Source organism: Mustela nivalis (assembly GCF_964662115.1).
Source record: "Mustela nivalis genome assembly, chromosome: X".
In the NCBI taxonomy this organism is placed as follows: Eukaryota; Metazoa; Chordata; class Mammalia; order Carnivora; family Mustelidae; genus Mustela; species Mustela nivalis.
This window is the reverse complement of record NC_139040.1, coordinates 116,340,961-116,358,435: the sequence shown is the minus strand read 5'-3', so window position 1 is coordinate 116,358,435 and position 17,475 is coordinate 116,340,961. Positions and strand designations below refer to the sequence as shown.

The 17,475-nt window shown below is 37.8% G+C and overlaps 2 protein-coding genes across 5 annotated transcripts in view; both read left to right on the top strand.

The window, feature by feature from the left end:
• MBTPS2 (membrane bound transcription factor peptidase, site 2) overlaps positions 1-17,475 on the top strand; it is a 46,381-nt gene that overhangs the window by 12,804 nt on the left and 16,102 nt on the right. For all 4 annotated transcript variants that reach the window (XM_082718352.1, XM_082718351.1, XM_082718353.1 and 1 more), the window contains exons 4-7: positions 678-781; positions 3,314-3,441; positions 11,351-11,469; positions 12,374-12,554. In XM_082718352.1, the coding sequence (XP_082574478.1) occupies positions 678-781; positions 3,314-3,441; positions 11,351-11,469; positions 12,374-12,554 (532 nt within the window). The remainder of the gene's footprint in view (positions 1-677; positions 782-3,313; positions 3,442-11,350; positions 11,470-12,373; positions 12,555-17,475) is intronic.
• Positions 5,203-7,736, top strand: YY2 (YY2 transcription factor). Its single transcript, XM_082718355.1, has one exon. The coding sequence runs from the start codon at positions 5,679-5,681 to the stop codon at positions 6,903-6,905; it is 1,227 nt and encodes a 408-aa protein (XP_082574481.1). The 5' UTR covers positions 5,203-5,678; the 3' UTR covers positions 6,906-7,736.

Sequence of the window (17,475 nt, the reverse complement as noted above, 5' to 3'; positions counted from 1 at the left end):
ATGAAAACTCATTGATGGGAGGCAGGAATATCCTATATTACTCACCTAAGTACTTGGAACCTTGCAATAAAAATTCAGAGAAAGGACTAGGAATTGTAACAAGAATTTCCCAATCAGGCTTCCAGCTCCAGAGGCTAGAACAGTTGCTGACTCTGTCGCTGTCACTCCACATTCCCTGGCACTTTGCCTGCTTTCCTAATTCTTTCCCATGGTGAAGACTTCAGGACATGAAAGTTTTGACTTTTTAACCTGGTGTTCACTGTTATCTTTAGATTGGTGGTGTGCTTAATTCGAAAACTGCCTAGTTCGAAAAAACTGATGTTTTGACTTTTATTATGATAGAAGTAGAGAAGTAACCACTGATAGTCATATTACTTACTTTTTAAAAAAAATTATTTATTTGAGAAAGAGAGCACAAGCCAGGGTGGGGGGTGCGGGGGAATCTCCAGCAGATTCGGTGCTAAGCACTGAGCTTGAAGTGGGGCTCGAGGTGGGACTTGATCTCATGACCCTGAGATCATGACCTGAGCTGAAACCAAGAGTCAGATGCTTAACCAACTGGCACCCCCACTTTTAGTTTACAGAACCTTCAGCCTGGAAGTTTAAGCTTCAACACGGAGTGAACATCGTGGTTTCTTTGTGCCCACATGTGTATTTATCATTGTGTCTGTGAACAGGTTCCCGGTATAAATTTACCTGTCAACCAACTGACCTATTTCTTCGCTGCAGTTCTCATTAGTGGTGTTGTACATGAAATTGGACATGGGATAGCCGCTATTAGGTAATGATATATTTCTTTCTACTACATGTAATAACTTTTTACTTAGGGTTTATTACAAAAATCTGCTACATTTGATAGATTTTTTTTTCTTTCTGTGAATATTGCCTGGTGCATATCCACATTATTTTGAGGTACCTACTCTTTTATAAAGATTAATATGTTGATGAATACTCAGTTAACTATGCACATCTATAATCTAGGTCTTTCTATCCTTTGCCAGCCTTCTTATATCTTCATGGTGCTTCAAGATTTTCATCAAACCCTGAAACCCAATCTTTTTTTTTTAATTTTTATTTATTTTTTAAATTGCTTTTCAGTGTTTCAGAATTGTTTATTGTACCACACCCAGTGCTCCATGCAATACGTCCCCTCCACAACACCCACCACCAGGCTCACCCAACTTGCCACCCTCCTCCCTTCCAAAACACTCAGTTCCTCAGAGTCCACAATCTTTCATGGTTCATCCCCCTCCAATTTCCCCCAACTTCCTTCTCTTCATCTCCCCATGTCCTCCGTGTTATTCCTTATGCTCCACAAATAAGCGAAACCATATGATTATTGACTCTCTCTGCTCAACTTATTTCACTCAGCATAATCTCTTCCAGTTCCATCCATGTTGCTAAAAAGTTGGGTATTCATCCTTTCTGATGGAGGCATAATACTCCGTAGTATATATGGACCACATCTTTATCCATTCATCCATTGAAAGGCATCTTAGTTCTTTCCACAGTTTGGCAACTGTGGCCATTGCTGCTATGAACACTGGGGTACAGATGGCCCTTCTTTTCACGACATCTGTATCTTTGGGGTAAATACCCAGCAGTGCAATTGCAGGGTCATAGGGTAGCTCTATTTTTAATTTCTTAAGGAATCTCCACACTGTTTTCCAAAGTGGCTGCACCAAATTGCATTCCTACCTGCAGTGAAGAGGGTTCCCCTTTCTCCACATCCTCTCCAACACATGTTGTTTACTGTATTGTTAATTTTGGCCATTCTAACTAGTGTAAAGTAGTATCTCAATGTGGTTTTGATTTGAATCTCCCTGATGGCTAGTGATGATGAACATTTTTTCATGTGTCTGATAGCATTTGTATGCCTTCACTGGAGAAGTGTCTGTTCATGTTAGACAAAGGGCTGATATCCAAGATCTATAAGGAACTCCTCAAACTGAAACCTAATCTTTGTATTTATCATTAGGTTAGAATAGTAACTGCTAAATTTGAGCCCACCTGTCTGCCTTCTTAGTACTTTGTTTGACTTACTGGCTGAAATGCTCTCCTGCTTCTACTCACAGCCTATGCTGGTCAAAGCAAGAACACTGAAAGCTCTGGGATTGTTAACAAATATCATAGCCTGTCTAGAAACCCAAGTAGAAGATAAGGGAGGATGAGACCTGGAACTTGCTCAAGTATCATACCATGTTCTTGTCTTCACTACACAAATATGTCATTGTAATTATACCTGAGCATTTTAAAGGTTCCTAAACTTAGAAAGTTGTGATAGGGAAGCACAGTGCCCGCTTCACTCCCTCTGATAATTACTGCCATGATGAACACACATACTGATGGGAATGTGTTTTATCCCCTGGGTGTGTGTACCAGATAAAAGATTTTATAGAAGAAGATGAAATTTCTTCTTACTACTTTCCCATTGCTTATGAACACGAGTCTGTTGGCTGCCAATAAACTCTCATCTTGACAGAGCGTATACTGTTACACAAGTGTGACATATAGTGGTTTAAGTAGGAGGCTACTTTTTTTCTCTCTCTCCTTTGCTTCCATATTTTTAGCATTGCAGCTTTTAGGGTTTTGCATATAAAATCATTGTTATTAACAGTTTAATACTTCAATGCATGTTTGTGAAACAGTGTGAGTAATCTTATAAAATCCAACTGACAAGTGAAAGTCAATCAGTACTAAATGACAGCACAATATATTTGGGGAATTTTTTTTTTTTAACATAGCTGTTTGGCCTTATGAGACTATTAGAAGTAATTCCATTTTTAAAGAATGAATTGATAAAAAATAGTCCTCTTAAGAACAATCTGAGCATTATGTATTATGAATTAACAATAATTCAGGAATATACTTCAATAAACCTATACTTTTATTAATAATGGCTAAAACAAATATAGATACTTTACATTTTTTGTGTCCTTCTCTGAAAATAATTCAGAGTGAACCATAAAAATGTTTTTCATTTAGTTTCTCACAGAAATATTAACCATTGCTTTATATATGTGACTAATTTCAAGTTATTTGCTCAGCCTGTTGGTTTCAAAAAGTTTTCAAAGTTTTAAGCCTATTTCAGAATGCCCTATTACATAATGCAGTTTCATAGATAACCAAACCCATACACTACTGTAAAATTATAAGATAAATATACATCATATGAGTTTATTTTTCTCAATTGTCCAGAGAGACTTGTTAAGCAAGAATTTAAATCACAGTGGCAAGTTTTAAGATTAAATACATTATTAATTTGAAAACTGCAATACTAGTAGTAAATTCCTTTTTCTTTATGATTTCTTAGGGAACAAGTTCGATTTAATGGCTTTGGGATTTTTCTCTTCGTTATTTATCCTGGAGCATTTGTTGATCTGTTCACTACTCATTTGCAACTTATTTCACCAGTCCAGCAACTAAGGATATTCTGTGCAGGTAACAGACTTAAATTTCTTTATTCATATGTGTATCATTATAGAAAATATTCATATCACAAATGAAAACATCTCACCTTTTGGTTGATAAATTCAGTTTGTAAGATTCTCAGTTAAAAGTAACAAAACAAGGGGCTCCAGGCTGACTCAGTCTGAGAAGCATGTATGTGACTTTTGAGCTTAGGGTTGTGAGTTCGAGCCCCCTGTTGGGTACAGAGATTACTTAAATTTTATTTTTCTTAAGTAATAAAGCAAAATAATTTACATTCCAGTATCTACAAAAACAACAATTTGTAAAAGGTTGAAAGTAAAATGAACAGGACATACCATACAAATGTGAACAGGAACTATATCTACATTAGGTTAGTTAGACATAGGGGGTGACTTAATAATCAAAAGGTGTGTAATCCACAGTGAAAATGTAATCATTGTGAACTCACTGCATCAAGTAACAAACCAGCAAAACAAAAATGAAAAAGGTACAAGTGCATGGAAAAAACAAAAATGTAATAAAGGAAGCTCATCTCATCTCTCAGTACATGGCAGAAAAGTATGAAAAGTCAGATCATCAAAACTCAAATTAGTAAAGTAAAATTCAATAAATAGATCAAACTATATATCAACACAGCTTCTTTTCAAGTGACCATGAAACATGAAAATTGGCAAATTTAGTTCAAAATATAATTGCAGTATATTTAAAAATGATAATGACATAAGTTGTAAAAGTTTGCTGAAAGGAAAATTCACTGCCTTATGCAGTTATGAAATAAGAAATGAAAATAAGTCAGTTAAGCATTCAACTGAAGAAGTAAGGAAAAAACTATAAAACAAGAAGCAATATAATTAATAAGAATGTAGGTAGAAAATTATAAATTAGGAAAAAAAACAAACTTAAGTCCAAGAGGCTTTTTGAAGAAAAAAAGGAGTAAACATGGTAAAAAGCAGTATAGACAGAATTTGCAGCCAGATTGGGAATGATAACTGATACAGAAAAAAATTAAAATTATAAAATTGTTCTTTGTTCATCTCTGCCGAAAATTTTCTAAAACTGGGATAATTATTTAAAAGTATAAATGATGTAAACTCCAGAGAAGATAGAAAAAAAACCTAAATAGGCTAATTAATTACAACGGGAGAAGTTAAGAAAGTTGATGAAGAGTGCCCCTGAAAGTTTCATAGGTGTAATTCTTTCCAGTCTTCAAGGAAAGTTGGCTTTTTATTTAATTCCAATTCAGTATAGATTTTCCGTATCGCATGGAGAAGGAATTTTTTTTTTAATTAGGCTAATAGAACACTGATACATCCTGTAAAGTACCAAAAACTACATACGGTGTCTCTACACAACACAAGTATGGTTCAACAATAGGAAATCTATTTGAAACTGTTAAGCTTTATTTACCATTACGGGAAAAAAATCTTCATCTCAGCAGATATCGGACTCGGTATTTAACAAAATTTACCATCATTGATGGCTAAAAAAAAATTTCCTTAGTAGAAATAAAAATAGCCGGATACTTCCTAATGACATAACACTAACACGCATTCTTATTAAAGGACAAGACAAGCAGTCCCATTGTCGATTATCACTGATACTATGAAATGGGTCCCTAAATGTGGGTCAGTACAGGAAGAGGGAAGAAAAGGCAAAAATAATGTAAGCCTTTTTTTCAGGTACTATTACATACTTTGGTGGGGGAAGGAAAAGGGAAAATCAACAGAAAGGAGAAAAATTCAGTGAAGAACCTGGTTTACCGAATTAATAGTCAAAAAACAATAGCGCGGCATTCGGAGTGGGGAGGGGAGGGTGACGTGTTCATGAGGACTGGAGCGTCCACGAGCGCGTAAGTGTGAACGTAAGCACGCGTTTGTTGAGGTAGTGGGAAGCGCATGCGCCTGGCGCTCCCAGAAGCACTCGCGTCTGCCGAGTCCTCAGCGGCTTCAGCGGAGGCTGCCGCGTGTCTTCCACTCCTTCTGCGTCTTTCGAATCTTTAGCGGCTTCAGCGGAGTCCTCCACGCGTCTTCCACTCCTTCTGCGTCTTCCGAATCTTTAGCGGCTTCAGCGGAGTCCCTCGCGCGTCTTCCAGTCCTTCCGCGTCCTCCGAGTCTTCAGCGTCTTCGTGCTCAACCGCCCGCCCCTGCCTCTGGCGCTTGCGCTTTCCGCTGGAGCGCTTCGCTTTTCTGTCAGCCTTTAACACGGCCTTCCAGCCGCCTGCTCGCTTTCCGGGAACCAGAGCCTTCATGGAGCTCCCAGCCATGGCTTCAAACGACACTCTCTACATCTCCACGGAAAGTTCGGAGTTCCTTACAGATATTGTGGAGCTGCACCAGATCCATGTGGAGAGCGCCCCAGTAGAGACTGTCCCTGTGGCGGCCATCCCCATGGAGACCATCCCTGTGGAGACCATACCCGTGGTGGAGGCCATTCCTTTCGAGACCATCCCTGTGGAGGCTATGGCGATGGAAACCATCGCAGAGTACGAGATTATCAGCGGCAATTGGGTCCACGGTGGCCACCACCATCCACCTCTGATCGCGCTGCAGCCACTCTTTACCAACAACCCGAACCAAGGGGACCACGACCAGGATATCATCATGGTGCAGACACAGGAGGAAGTGGTGGGCTACTACGAGTCAGACAACCTGCAAGCCCACAGCAGTTTCGAGGACCAGATGGTCCTTCCGGTTGATGAAGATGAATGCTTCCAGCAGACCCTGGCTTCCTTGTCTGCCTCCGCATCCTCATCAGCCCGCAGCAAGAAGCGCAGCAGCCAAAGCAAGAAGGCCAGCGGTAAGAAAAATTACACGACCAGTGAGCCGCGGGCGGGAAGTAGCAACTCCGAGATGGGCGCCAAGAAATGGGAGCAGAAGCAGGTGCAGATCAAAACTCTGGAGGGTGAGTTCTCCGTCACCATGTGGTCCCCGAGCGAGAAAAAAGACGATGAGACAGGACAGATAGAGAGCTCAGCTCCTGATTATTCAGAGTACATGACCGGAAAGAAGCTTCCTCCCGAAGGATTACCTGGTATTGATCTCTCAGATCCTAAACAACTGGCAGAATTTACTAGAATGAAGCCAAGAAAACCCAAAGAAGATGCGCCAAGAACCATAGCTTGCCCTCATAAAGGCTGTGTGAAGATGTTCAAGGATAACTCTGCTATGCGGAAACATCTGCACACTCACGGTCCTCGAGTCCACGTATGTGCAGAATGTGGCAAAGCTTTTGTCGAGAGCTCAAAACTAAAACGACATCAACTGGTGCATACTGGAGAGAAGCCCTTCCAGTGCACATTTGAAGGCTGTGGAAAACGCTTTTCCCTGGATTTCAATTTGCGTACACATGTGCGAATCCATACCGGAGACAGGCCCTACGTGTGCCCGTTTGATGGCTGTAGTAAGAAGTTCGCTCAGTCAACTAACCTGAAATCTCATATCTTAACACATGCGAGGAACAAAAACAGCCAGTAAAAAGAGAAGACCCTTCTAAACTTGGGAGGTGTCTTCTAGGAGTGTGATTGCAAATAAATATGCCTCTCTTGTGTATTGCTTCTAGGAAATAATTTTTTTAATGATTCCTACACATCTAAGGGTCATGTTTTAGTAGACTAGTAGAAGTGAAAGTAAAATTTTTAAAAAAGTATTCTTTTATATAAAATACATGGTTAAGATGTTATATCTTGTTCTGTAATGCTATTTGAAATACATGGTAGTTTTGTAAAATTTGGTCCCAATAGGAGGATAATTTGTGAACGTCATATCAAAAGACAGTTCATTACACAGCTCTTCTAAAAATGGAACTTCTTTTCAGGGTTTTTTAAAATATGAAGCTCATGTATTGCTTGCAAGTTTTTAAAAATTCTGTAGTTTCCAAATGTTCATATTTATACTTTTAGGAATATGTTTGGTAATTCTTTGTTTTTTTCTGAAGATTGATAATGTTTTGCATGCAAAACAATGAACAATTACATACGTATATAGTTTCCTGTTTAAAAAAAAACGTAGGTTTTGTTTGCTATCTTATTTTTGGTTGTATTCTTTGATGTTAACACAAAGCTTTTAACTGCACTGTTTTCCTTGGTCTTGAATTAGATGTGACTTAAAAGTATTGGTCAATTTTATTTCCCCAAAATACTGCTGGGTGCTGCTGTTTAGTATAATTTCTTTGCATGTTCAATTAGAGAGTGGTCTCAGTTGTAGAATATATTGTATATATATTGACTTTTTAACACTTGATGTGTATATCTTGTGTAATAGAAAAAGCAAAAATAAAATACCTCTTCTGAAGAAGGAAAAAAAAAAGTGCCTATATAAATACCATAGCTAGAAAACAGAGAAAATGGGGAGGGTGCTACTGTTATTGGGTGGGTAGAGGCTAGGGATGTTGGTAAACATCCTGAGGTGCACAAGATAGTTCCCCACATCATAGAATGATGTGGCCTAAAATGCCACTGGTGTCACTGTCAAAAAACTCTGCTCTAGAAAAAGTAAAAGTTATAACAAAGATTCCTTTGGTATACTTACAAACAAATCATTAATGGACAAGAGGTTGTTTAAATAAGGGAAATGTGTATGTTCTACCACCCTTATTGCCACTTAGCCATCATGGGCAAATCTGGAGTTTAGCGGGGTGATGTGATACCAGCTGCATCCCTAACAAGAGAAAAGAAGCTGCCCGGAGATTCAGGAAAGCAGTGCTGCTCTGTGCCCCGCCCCTGTTTGGATGGGAAGATGTTAGGGTCTATGCTATGGTTGTGTGGTGGAATTATCCTGATAAGGGAGAAATAGTGAGAGTGCAACTCTCATGACAATCTGCTCATGGACTGTCATCCTGAGGAGTTGGGGAAAAGCTGGATTTAACACATGTTAACAGTGGCAAATCTAATCAGTGTTGGGGATGGATTATCTTGTGAAATTGTAATGGGACTAGCAATTGACGGGGGATTATAACTGTATGCCTAAATTCGTTTCACTAGAGTAGATTCCAGTGGGCAAAAAAAAAGTTTTGTTTTAATTTTGTTTTTTAAACGAAGCTATGAAAGCAGTATAAGAAAACACCAGGTGAGTATCTTTATAATCTTGAACTGGGAAAGACAACACAAAGGAGCAATTTGACCACACCAAAATGTAAAATGTCTGCATAGGCAAAACTATAAACCAAGCCAAAAAACAAACTGGAAGAAAAATTGTAATACCTCTTACAAAGGATCAAATTCAGGGGCACTGGGTGGCTTGGTTGGATAGGATCTGCCTTACTCTTACTCTCTCACTATCTCTGTCTCTCTCTCTCTCAAATAAATAGTCTTTTAAAAAAAGGACTAAATTCTTCAATATATACATTCAGGCATAATATATACAAATTAGTAAAAAAATATATATATAAACAGGTGAGGGATAGAAATAGTTCTCAACAGAAATACAAATAGTCCTTTAATAAACATGGAAAATGTACAAGCTTAAACAAATCACAACAGATTTTACTTCTAACATAGCAGATGACAAAATCTAACATCATAGCATCCAGTGTTACAGGGTAAGGAAACCTATGCCAATTATGAGAATATTAATGCAGACTCATTGGAGATCAATTGTTTTTTTAAGATTTTATTTATTGGGGTGCCTTGGTGGCTCAGTGGGTTAAAGCCTCTGCCTTCGGCTCAGGTCATGATCCCAGGGTCCTGGGATCGAGCCCCACATCAGGCTCTCTGCTCAGCAGGGAGCCTGCTTCTCTCTCCCTCTCTGCCTGTCTCTCTGCCTACTTGTGATCTCTGTCTGTCAAATAAAATCTTTAAAAAAAGATTTTATTTATTAAGAAAGAGCACAAGCAGGGAGAAGAGGAAGAAGCAAGCTCTCCACTGACCAGGCAGCCCATTGTGGAGCTTGTTCCCGGGACCCTGGGATCAGGACCTGAGCTGAAGGTGCTCAACTGACTGAGCCATCCAGGCAGCCCTGGAGGTCAATTTCAGTGCACATTTTTTGACCCAACAATTCCATTTCTGTGTAACTTGCCAAACCCCCACAGATGCATACTTAGATATATAACAATATGAACAAAGCTTTTTGTTGCAGCATTGTATGAAAAAGGTAAAACAACCTAAGTGATCATTAGTAGGGAAACATAAATAAGTCAGTATGTGTTTTTTTTAACATGGATTACTCTAATGGATATAAGAACTGGGCATTCTGATAAATTAGTAAAATAATGGATATAATAAAATAAAGTAGTGGATTTAAGAAATGGGCTAGATATGAATATGCAGCTGAGGGGAAAGTCCAAAGTACATACATGGAAAAGCAAAACATAGTTTCCAATAAATGGTTTGATACCATTGGTGAATTTAAAATATTTCTCTCTGTATAGAACAGAAAAGATTGTTTACCCATTGTGTCCTGGACTAGAATTACTCTGGATATTTAAGCAGCTTAAAAAACTCAAAAAGTGGAAGAACATCTTAACAGTGTGAATAAGGTACATGAAACATGTCTTAGCCAGTGTTTGACTACTATAATAGCTAAAAATAACAATGGCTTGACTTCGTGAAACTTCCCAAATGTAGGTAGTTCAGCACTGATATGTTAATTGTGTTATTTGGAGGACTCGGGCCCTTTCTATCTTGTTAGCTCTACTATTCCCAACACGCAGCTTCTACGTCATGGACTCAGGTTTATCTCCATCATAGCTCCAATGTAGCTGTAGTGCTGTCCCCATCACCTCCACTTATATCCTGTTAGCCAAAGTGGCATATGGCCATACTCAGCTTCCTGTGAGTATAGGAAATGACTTTAGGTTACATCTCTGTCGTTATAAAACTGATTCTCAACCACTGGTGCTGTTACCCTCCTGGAGACGTTTGGAATGTGTGGGGCATAGGGTGCATTCTTTGGGTGCCTCAGTGAGGAGAGACTACTAATGGCATTTAGTGGATGGGAGTCAAAAATGCTAAATATCCTGTAATGCAAGGGACAGACTTGTACAAAGAATTGCGAGGTTCAGAGTGCTGGTAGAACACCCACCCTGCTGCATGAGAAATACTGTAGAAGAAGGAAAGGCTAGGTATGGAAGAGAAGGATATCTAGTGGATATGCTAATGATTGTTTAAGCCCTCTCTCTAGAGGGGAGAATGAGGAGCTCTCATATGTAGCATTTGCTGGTTTCTGTGGTATAATTACTCCTGCCTTGGCCAATTTCAAGGTGCCAGCCCAAAGTCCCTGAAGGAGGAATTAGGAATAGATGTACACAGTCAGCTGTGGCGAGCTGGTAGGACCAGCCTCCAGCACACCACTGAGTTCACCTTAACCTTCTCTGTATTTAAAAAAAAAAAAGAAAGAAAACCTCTGTATATACGGTACATATGGTTATAGTCTGTGACATGGTGTAAGTTACTGTGTTTGGTCCATCAATAGTAATTCTCCATAACAAATTAATTCTTAAAACACTCCCTTTTTCCAAGTATCATTTGGATTTCCATAAACCAGCTCAGCAAGAATGTTTTTTAATTTCATCTTTCATTTGAATAGCTTTGAAATTTTTTTCAAAGATCACAAGTATGCTTTAGTTAATAATGTATACATTTTCTGAAAAGAAGATGAAGCAAGTAAAATATTAATTCACTTTATATTTTTACATATATATATTAGAATATATAGATGCTACTAATGTTAAATCATATTAGTATATGGTCTTCCTAATGTGGTATTAAAATGCTCATTTTACATTTCAGTACCTGAAATGGAAGAGGCCTCTAACTGAACATCTTTCCTTAGTACTAAAGTACTAAAGTAGATCTATCTGCTTCACAGCTTCTTGTGATTACTTCGCTAATTTATCAGAATGCCCAGATGTTACAAAGTCACACACCTAGATCATTCCTGTACCCGGTTGAGCTTACTCCTTTTTTTTTTCCCTCTCTTTTCAGGTATCTGGCATAATTTCGTCCTTGCACTCCTTGGTATTTTAGCTCTTGTGCTCCTCCCTGTAATTCTCTTGCCATTTTACTACACTGGAGTCGGGGTGCTTATCACGGAAGTTGCTGAGGTAAATAATGAGGATTTTGTGGGGTGTTCATTTACCAGACTTCATGGTATAACACTTGCATTTTATGTTAGGAACATATATTCAAGTTTTCACATGCAGAATGTTCAGTTTCTCCTGAAGAAATTACTATAATCCTTTTAAGTTGAGCAAAAAGTATTTTGAAGCCCACTGGCTTTTTAAAATTACTTAAAATTGTTTCTGCTCTGAGTTATAAAGAGAGTATCAAGATTTTCTGCCTGTACTTTGTTGATAAAATGCATCATTTGCCTTTACTGTTTATTTTTGTAACTGTGGTTTTTGAGTCACATGTCCTTAGTCCTAAGTAAAAAGACTGAAACTGATGGCCAGAACATTTCATAGGAGTTTAAGTTACTTTCTTCAACTCTTCATTTCACTGCCTTAGGCAATAATTACTACAATGGCATCAAGTCTTCCATTCAGACCTTCCGAAGAGGAAAATTACCTTTGTGAGTCCCTGGCTCACATGTTCATTGTGCTGATGGTATTGTCTGCATATTTGGGAGTGTGTTTAGATAAGGACTTGTCTTATAATTTTATCCACTGAGGGTATACAAGATAACGAAGGCATTCTGATGACTACTTACACAAAAAAATTTTAATAGTTTGGGAAAAACTTTATCATTTTAATCTTGATAGTTGGCAAGTGGGGTTTTTTTTTTCAGTAATGAAAAATTCGGAATCTTGGAAAAGTAGGAAAATTGTTAGGTATTTTGTTAATGTTCCAGGACTATACATCTACTATACATCTTGGATTCAAAGCCGGCTTATTTTTTGCATTGGTGAAAATATTGTACCTAAGTAGCTCAGTGTCTTTATTATTTGGTCAGATTAATCATAGCTTGTCTTCATACGTTATCTGATTTGGTTGTACCCTCTTCCCAAGGACTCACCTGCCGTTGGACCCAGAGGCCTTTTTGTGGGAGACCTTGTCACCCATCTACAGGATTGTCCTGTTACTAATGTACAAGATTGGAATGAATGTCTAGATACCATCGCCTATGAGCCCCAAATTGGTTACTGTATTAGTGCATCAACCTTACAGCAGTTAAGCTTCCCAGTTAGAGGTGTGTATATTTCTTCAGTATAATATAATGCTTCAAGCAACAGTACTTGCCATTCATCAATTCTTAGACCATGTCTATAGATTTATTTTGTTCTAATTTCTTTAAAGCAAATCAGTAAAGTACTAGTAGGCCCAAACTAGGAAATTTTCTTCTTGGTAAGTTGGGTACTAATATTTTTAATTGTTACTGAATTTCTAACTAATTTCATAATACTATATTTGACTTCTAGGACTTTGGTATCTGATTCTTTGTTCATTTAGAAGAACTTGTGTTAAGTCAGCATTCAAGCTCAACCATAACCAATTAACTAAATTCCAGTAATTAAATACCCCCTTGCTGTATGGGTGGTATCATATCCAAAGCTATTTGGGATAGAGTTATTCTATGTGGCAGGCATCTAGAGGAAATCATTTTGGCATCCAAAAATAACACTCTGAAGTCAGATCTTTTGTTCTGTGTAGCAAGTGACAAGGTGAAACAACTTTATTCTCAGAAGCTGCCAGATTTATTTTGAATTCTTTCAGCTCTGAAAAATCAGCCTCCCAAGTCTTTATACAAAATCAGGGGGCCCAGATTATTGTCAGTGTTGAAAAACACAAATTTTGTTCACAGACTATATTTTTAAGTCAAGAAGTACCCTGGATGCTTGTCCACATCTACTCGGGGCTAGGAAATATAAATAATCAAGAACAACTTAAGTACTGTGTGCAAGAATGGCAGAGTAGTAGGAACTGATTTTTAAAATTTTTTTCAAGTGTAATCTTCTATGTATAATACAATCTTAAGAACTTTTATTACTATAAAAGGTTGTCAAACATACATAAAAGTCAAGAAAGTAGTATGGGGGAGCCTGGCTGGCTCAATCGAAGGGGCATGCGACTCTTGATCTTGGTCAGGGTTGTAAGTTGGAGCCCCACATTAGGTGTAGAGATTACTTAAATAAATAAAACTTTTAAAAAATGAAAAGAAAAAAATAGTAGTATAAATGAAACCTCCTGCATCCTTCTCCCAGCTTCAGCAATTATCAGCATTTTGCCAGCTTTTTTTTTTTTTAATCTAATTAGCCCACTTTTGGGGGGAGTATTTTAAAGCACATCCCAGGCATCATATCATTTCTCCACGAACTTTAGCATGTCTTTAGCATATGATGACTTTTTAAACATGACCATAGTACTGTTATTCACATCTAAGAAAAATTAACACCAATTTGTAAGCACTAGTTAGCATTCACTTTTTCCTAATTGTTTTTCTCATAGTTACTTTAGGTTGAATGGTATGCACTTTAAGTGTCTTTGAACTTGGAACAGTTCCCCCTCTTGGGGGGGAGGATATCATTTAAGAAACAGTCATTTGTTTTGTCAAATTGCCCGTATTCTGGATTTGTCTGGCTCTGTGTTATCCTTATGATGTTGTTAATATGTTCAGTTATCTCCCAAATCCCCTATAAATGGCCATTAGGTTTAGAGGCTTGCTTAAATTCTGGATCCATCTTTTGAGGGGGTGAAAATATTTCATAGTTGTTGCTCACTACTTCCTATTGCATCATGTCCAGAGGCACATAGTGTTACACCCTGTGGTAATGTTGACTTTGTTCAGTGGGCTAACCTGATTCTTGAAGGTTGAAATATTTATCAATTTTTCTTGTTCTCAAGAACCATTTACCATCTTCCCAAACATTTCAGATGGCGCAAGGTTGGTATATGTCCTATAATGCATTCTTCTCTGAGAAAAATGATACATTATCTCATACTTCTTAAGTCCTTTATAATTTTCCTCCCAATTTCTTTAAATTTGATATAATTTCTATTGAATTACAAAAGCCAAACTGACACAGTAATCAAGTCAAGTTCTTTCTAGTAGAACTGTTTTATTTAGGGTAACTGCATTTCAGAAATTTAAGGTATTGTCCTTTCCTGTCAGACAGAATGGAAATGAAAATCTTCCTGAAATACTCTGAAGCTCTTATTTACTTTCTGAGTATTTCACTTTTGTGGGTCATGTGCTGTATTTTGGAGATGTTTGTGTAAACACCTAAAGCAGTGATTATTCTTTGCACACTAATAAAAAAAATCAGCCCCCAAATAATTCTTCAGTATCCATTTTATCTCCTTAGAAGTGACTGTATTAGGATACAGGTTGGTTCTACATGATGACTGTGTCTGATAAACCTTTACCTCTATTTAACCATTTTAAAATGGAGTACATATATTTAGTTAGCTTATAGGAATCCTAATGACTGTAAATGTAACTTCAAATAAATACCAGATTAATTTTTAATGGCAGACTTGACCACTGGGGCTGTGGACATTTTTTAAAAAGCTATGGATTAATAATAGTATTTTAATATCTAGATATGGTTTTTTATCCTTCATTATAAACATTGGGGAAATATATAGCTAAATATGGTAATACAAAGTGGCCAGTAATCCAAAAGTGATGATTTGTGTTCATTTTGGAGTGAAATTTAGTATACATAATTAAAATTCTAGGAATTTACACCACTGCAGAAAAATAAAGCCACCTTAGAAAGATCTGACCCTGGAAGTGCCTGTAAGCTGTCCCAACCAGTCATATCTGGCCACTTACCTCTCATGGTATATTATTAAATTTTTTAAAATATAATCAAGCAGACTGGAAGTTCTCCTTAAAAGTATTAACAAATAGATTTCTGTCAAGTTAGAAAAATGTGGTTAATCTACCTTGTGATTTAAATTGTTTAGACCTACTTTTTTTTTTTTAAGATTTTTATTTATTTATTTATTTAACAGACAGAGATCACAAGTAGGAAGAGAAGCAGGCAGAGAGAGGAAGCAGGCTCCCAGCTGAGCAGAGAGCCCGATGCGGGCCTCGATCCTAGGACCGTGGGATCATGACCCGAGCCGAAGGCAGAGGCCTTAACCCACTGAGCCACCCAGGCGCCCTAGACCTACTTTTTCTTCTGTTAATCCTTTCCTTTTTTCTCTTTCCTGAAAGCATTATCTTGAGTAAGAAAGGCTGTACTAAACAAGTCCACCATTTGAACTACATTTTCAGGATCATGAGATTGAAAACTAAAGGCAGCTGGATGGCTCAGTTGCTTTATAAGTGACTGCCTTCAGCTCACGTTATGATCCCAGGGTCTTGGGATCAAGTCCCACATCGGGCTCGTTACTCAGTGGGGGAGCCTGCTTCTTCCTATCCCTCTGCCCTTCCCCCTGCTTGTGTGCTCGCTCGCTCTCTCTCTGTCAAATAAATAAATAAAATCTTTTTTAAAAAACAGCAACTGCTCCTTAAAATGAAGCTTTGAGCTCAGATTCAGACAGCCCCCTTGAATAGCCTGCATGCCTATTCGGAGGAGGCAGGAGTATATCCCTGTAACTGCCTGGCAATGAGAATATTGTCCTGTCCCACATATCTTTACCTCAAGTGAGAAAAGACCCTTTCCCACCTGGTTTAAGATGATAAGAGGAAAATTTCAGAAAGACTTTCCATATATTTTGAGTACCTAGATTGTTTTTATGCCTGAATCATCTTTAATGTTTGGAGTAAAGTATCTGTTTTTCCATTGTGAACATCAAGTTATGATCCAAAGGTTTTTTTGCTATCCTAAACTGAAGAGATAATGTATGTGTGTGCATGTGTCTGTATGTGTAAGTTTATAATTTTTTAACTACCGGTTACTAGGTGATGCTGATAAAAATTCTACTGTGGAACTAAGAATAAATAACTAGGCTTGCCTCCCTATGTTGGAGCCCTAACTACATTTATATATTTAGTGTAAGAAAATTGTTCAGTTCATTTTAGTAATATAGAAAGTATTAGGGGGGCGCCTGGGTGGCTCAGTGGGTTAAAGCCTCTGCCTTCAGCTCAGGTCATGATCCCAGGATCCTGGGATTGAGTCTCACATTGGGCTCTCTGCTCCGCAGAGAGCCTGCTTCCTCCTCTCTCTGCTTGCCTCCCTGCCTACTTGTGATATCTCTCTCTCTCTCTCTCTCTCTCTGTCAAATAAATAAATAAAATCTTAAAAAAAAAAAAAAAGAAAGAAAGTAGTAGGGACTATGAACTGTAGATTGAAAAAGTCTCTTCTTTCCAGTCTTATTCTAAAATTAACCTCTGGTAGGGTACCTGGCTGGCTCAGCCAGTGGAGCGTGCAACTCTCAATCTCAGGGTTGTTAAGTTTGAGCCCCACATTTAGGTGTAGAGATTACTTTTTTTAAAAAAATTAAAAATATAATAAAATAAGCCTCTGGTCTAGACCAGTCTTTAGAGGCTAGACTATGTCAACAACTGTGTTGAGGCCCATCTTAGTGTATATTTAGAGTATGCAGATTCTCCCTGTAGTAGAATTCTGCCGCTGATCTGTTCTTGAATTACCTAATTGTCTCCCAGACTGAGGAGATTTAAAGGACAATTCTAATCATCTAGAGTTAAATTCAACCTATGAATGCCTCTAGGGCCTCTCATTGCAATCTTGAATTCTCGTTCTAAAGTAGAATTAGATTGGCCTCTCATCCTTAATAAAACTATGTACACTAATGTGAAAATTGTCTGTGGCATTCCTATCTTATAGGTTAAGAAATGAGTTACAAAAACTGGCTTAGCAACTTGTCCTTAAATGTGACCCAGTAGAAAAGATTATAAAATAGTTTTTAAAACTACAACTCCTTTTAATGGATAAACAGAAATATCAAATTTACTTCTCAAGTCACAACAAAATATTTAACTCTTTATTGGAAAATTATGTTTGTCAGGAGGTATTTAAACTTGTCAGGATGGCCACAGCCATGGATTTATGTTTTGGTTGGAGTATTCATCATAAGAAGAAGTCCCAACATAGAGGTTGAAAATTGATGATAACCCAGAGGCCAAAGCCAACTTCAACAGATACATTTGGTTTGGTCTGTGTGGTATTTTTTTTAATATGAATATCAATTAGATGCCA

Bases quoted from the DNA above. Each gene is read 5' to 3' on its own strand.
- YY2 (XM_082718355.1), top strand. From the start codon at position 5,679: ATGGAGCTCCCAGCCATGGCTTCAAACGACACTCTCTACATCTCCACG.